General features: G+C 52.8%; 1 protein-coding gene across 1 annotated transcript; it reads right to left on the reverse strand.

Moving 5' to 3' along the window:
• Positions 1 to 1,186: 1,186 nt before the first annotated feature.
• Positions 1,187 to 3,088, reverse strand: LOC123125081 (uncharacterized). The gene is made up of 2 exons (XM_044545615.1): positions 1,820 to 3,088; positions 1,187 to 1,535 (listed from the first exon to the last, which is right to left on the reverse strand). Exon 1 carries the CDS (start codon positions 2,946 to 2,948, stop codon positions 2,253 to 2,255), a length of 696 nt encoding a protein of 231 aa, XP_044401550.1. The 5' UTR covers positions 2,949 to 3,088; the 3' UTR covers positions 1,187 to 1,535; positions 1,820 to 2,252.
• Positions 3,089 to 3,840: the final 752 nt, after the last annotated feature.

The raw sequence follows: 3,840 nt of genomic DNA on the forward strand, positions 1-3,840 counted from the left end.
ACGTAAGGGAAGAGCTGCAGGATACGCGGCGTGATTTCATTAGAGCATCGGTAGGAGTGAGCCGGAAGGGGAAGCTTCTGATCCCCAAAATGCTGCACTGTTTTGCGCGAGGATTCGTCGACGACAACAGTTTCCCTATCTGGATATCACATTTCCTGCCTCAGCAGCAGGCTACATTTGTTGAGCATTGCATGTCTCAGAGGCGGCAAAGCCTCCTGGGCACGCGGACTTTCGGCATCATCCCGTTCGACTCTCGGTTTCGATACGTCTTCCTGCCTGATATGGGATCATTGAACTGACTGGTAAGCTAAAATAGTGTCCAGCATTCAAAATTTGCATTCTGAGTGTATTTCCATGTACTGAATATCTGTGTGTTGTAACAGTCGATTCATCAGGTCAGAGGTGCAAGGAAGGCCTATATCGTCGGTTGTCGAACCGAGACGTTTCGGGCTTTCAGCAAGTGCTCGACCAGGTCTCGGATCACACAGGTGCACATCCAGTGATCAGCCGGTTTGTTTCAGCACTGAACCAATGTGCAACGGCCGGCTGAATTAAAAGACTGGTATCCTCCTCAGGATGTCAGATAACTCTTGAGCACGCCAGCTGGATTAATTGGCTAGTTTGCCTCGACTTCTAGTCGAATTCAGCGCAAAATGTTTGTATATGATAGTGGTTGACGTCTAACTAGCTAGCAAATAAAATGAAGGCGATCGTTACGAAGGTGTTGTGTGTCTACTGACAACATGTACTGTATGTGGCAAAATGTGTTGTGTGCCTGCAGCTCTCATCTGCGGCACTTATCATGTAGTAGTACAATTTATAAGCAAGAAAGGAAACCTCGATTGTTGACAGTTGAATATAGCTGTTTCAGCAAGTGCGCGAGTCAGAAAGGATTGCAAGTGCAGTGTGCTCAGCATGTTTGTTTCAACACTGGATCAGTGTGGAACAGCTTGGCTGAAAACAGACAGGGATCCTCAACTTCTCGGGTTGATTTCAAGGAAAGGCAGGGGGCTATTTGCAAAAAATGCGCGCTGACGGGCTCGGGCCCAGGAGTCCACTTGTCGCGCTGTTATTGGTCCAGGACCAAAGTTGCACATCTAATGCAAGTTGTGGGACTGGATAGGGTCATTTTGCAGGTTCTAGGACTAAATCATCACATCTCGGACAAGGTGTAGGACTCCCGGTGCTTTTAACTCATATATATATATATGGCATTACAAAGTATATACATAAATAATAAAGTATATAAGATCCTTAAATACAGGAAAAGAAGACGCTAAAAATAAGGCATCGATAGGCGCCGGCGCACCGGCCCAAATTTGGGCCGGTCAGCGCGCAGCCGTCCGATTCGCGTATATACAGCTGTTGGATCGGACCTTCCATGCTCTCTTCGCCCGTGCTTGCCGGCCACACCCGAGCCGCCTGCGCTCGCGCCTGACTCGCCGGCCGCCTGTGCTCGCCCCCGTGCTCGCCGGTCAACCCCGTGCCGCCCGTGCTTGCCAGCCACCCCCACCCGCCGCTAATCGCCGTCGAGCCTGCAGGTCCACGGTGAAAAGAGTACAGAGGTTGTAGCAAAAATAGGTCGCCGCCGTCGAGCCTACAGGTTCACCATGAAAAAAGGATGTAGCGAAAATCATCCACAGACGTAGCAAAAACTACAACAGTTGTAGCAAAAATAGGTCACCGTCGTCACGGGACGCGGCTCGGCCGTGTATGAATGCAGCAAAATCTGTAGCCGTTTCCAGCAAAAATCACCGCCGGTACCAGCAAGAAAGAAAAACGGTTGTAGCGCTCGTGTTCCAGCGAAAAGAAAAGTCACCGTTCACCGCATGCAGCTCCCCCGGAGGCCCGATTGCAACTCCCCGCCATCCATGGTTGCAGCTCGCGTTTCGGCTGCAGCTCCCATGGACGCCGGTTGTAGCTCCCACGAAAGCGGGTTGCAGCTCCTGCCATCCATGGTTGCCGCTCGCCGCTCCAGCCGTCGGGGGAGAAGAGGATGCAGTTTCACATCCATGGACGCAGCTCCCGCTTGCATCAGCTCTGGCGTCCTCAAAAGTGCAGTCGCTGGCGCTGGTATTTTGGACTCAGAGAGGGAACGGTGGCGGGGATGAACTGGATTAGATACTCACGAGGTGGGGATAAGGTTTGTGTGGCCAGCGGTGAGTTGTTTCGTGCGTGGGCCCTACCATGTATACGCGTCTCGCGCGAGACGGCCGGACTGCCGGCTCCAAACGTTTACCTAAAAATAACCTTCACCACGTGCCCTCCTCGGGGTCTTTGTGAAAGGAGCACGGAGGCAGCGCATCCGTCTGGTCGCCTTGGAACAGGTACGTCTTGCAGCGGAGGTGGCCCAGTCCAGGAACGCTCCCTTCCACGTCGAACTCGGCCCTCCCGAGAGCATAGGTTTCGGCGCATATCTTGTTCCGCAGCTCCTGCTGCAACACAAGCCCCTCCGCCGTGGCCACCACGGTCGCCACGCTGGCGCTCGGCCCCTGCAGGCACCTGCCGTCGACGCAGAACCGCGGAACGCCGCCCCACGCCAGGATCTTCCCGCGGTACGAGACCCGCAGCATCGCGTCGCCACCTCCGGCGCAGGGCCCCCGCCTGCTTTCCGACACCCGGCCGACGTCCACGGCCAGCTCGAAGGTCGGGGAACGCACCTCGGTCTCCGGGATGCACGGGTCCAGCCCCTGGACCTCGACCAGTCGGATGAACAGCCGGGGCTTCGGGTCATAGTTGGCAGCCGGCAAGAAGAGGGCCAGGGCGGTGCCTAAGATGACTATGGTGAGAAGGAGGGCGTAGAAAAGGTCCATGATCGTCGAATTAGCTGACGAGCTATGGTAGGCTCCTGCAGCCATCGCCGCAAGCTCGGCTACTCCCTGGAGCTTCTGTACGAGAAGATGAATACGGCCGGCGAATATGTATTGATCTTGTCGTGGGCTATGCATATTCTGTTCTACACTGTGACTTGGATCTCAAGCAAACCTATATAGAGATAGAGGTAGAAACTAGTCCTGCCGTGTCACAACAAGCAGTTTTTTTCTTTTGGATTTGGAGGCAGGTGAGTTCTTGTTCATATCTCTGTCTACATCCAATTTAGGCCAGTATGTTAACAATTTGCATTATCGAGCTTATTATACTAAGTCCCTGGTGATATCAAGCCGAATGATGCACACACGGTGATGATGCCATTGGATCCCAGTAGCTTTACCAAGTGATGTAGCAGTTCTTTTAGCTGCAGATTGTAATCCTGTTTTCAACGCAAAAAAAGAAGAGTATAGTTTGGGATGGCCATGAACCGTGTGCGGTGCTATCGTCCTATCAAGTCGTTGTAAACCATCTCAAAACCGACTGCCTCAAAGTTACAGAATTCGTGAAAAAAACTATCTCCCTCCTAAAAAATCAATACCATGGTAATCTGTTCGAGAGGTAGGTTTAATGTTCCTGGTATGAGCCCATGGAACGACTTCAAATCCGTTTGATCTCTAATCGCGGGATCTACATCTGGTCTAGAGTCTTTGTTGTGATGATGATGAAGGAGCTCCCTTGGGACCCGGTGAACCCGCACGCTCCGATGATTGGGGACACTAGTGAAAGCCATCATGGATGGGGACAACCTGTCATGCAATTCTGGCGCCTTGCACTAATAGAAAAAGGGCCATTTGTCCCGGTTCGTAAGGCCCATTTGTCCCGGTTGGAGAACCGGGACTAAAGGGTCGGTACTAAAGCCCTATACCTTTAGTCCCGGTTCTTACACAAACCGGGACAGATGGGTCTCCACGTGGTCGCTGTGGCGAGCCTAGGCAAGAGGGCCTTTGGTCCCGGTTGATAGCACCAACC

This window comes from Triticum aestivum, chromosome 5D (assembly GCF_018294505.1).
Source record: "Triticum aestivum cultivar Chinese Spring chromosome 5D, IWGSC CS RefSeq v2.1, whole genome shotgun sequence".
Taxonomy (NCBI): Eukaryota; Viridiplantae; Streptophyta; class Magnoliopsida; order Poales; family Poaceae; genus Triticum; species Triticum aestivum.

Excerpts from the sequence above, each read along its gene's own strand:
- LOC123125081 (XM_044545615.1), bottom strand. The coding sequence starts at position 2,948 with ATGCATAGCCCACGACAAGATCAATACATATTCGCCGGCCGTATTCAT.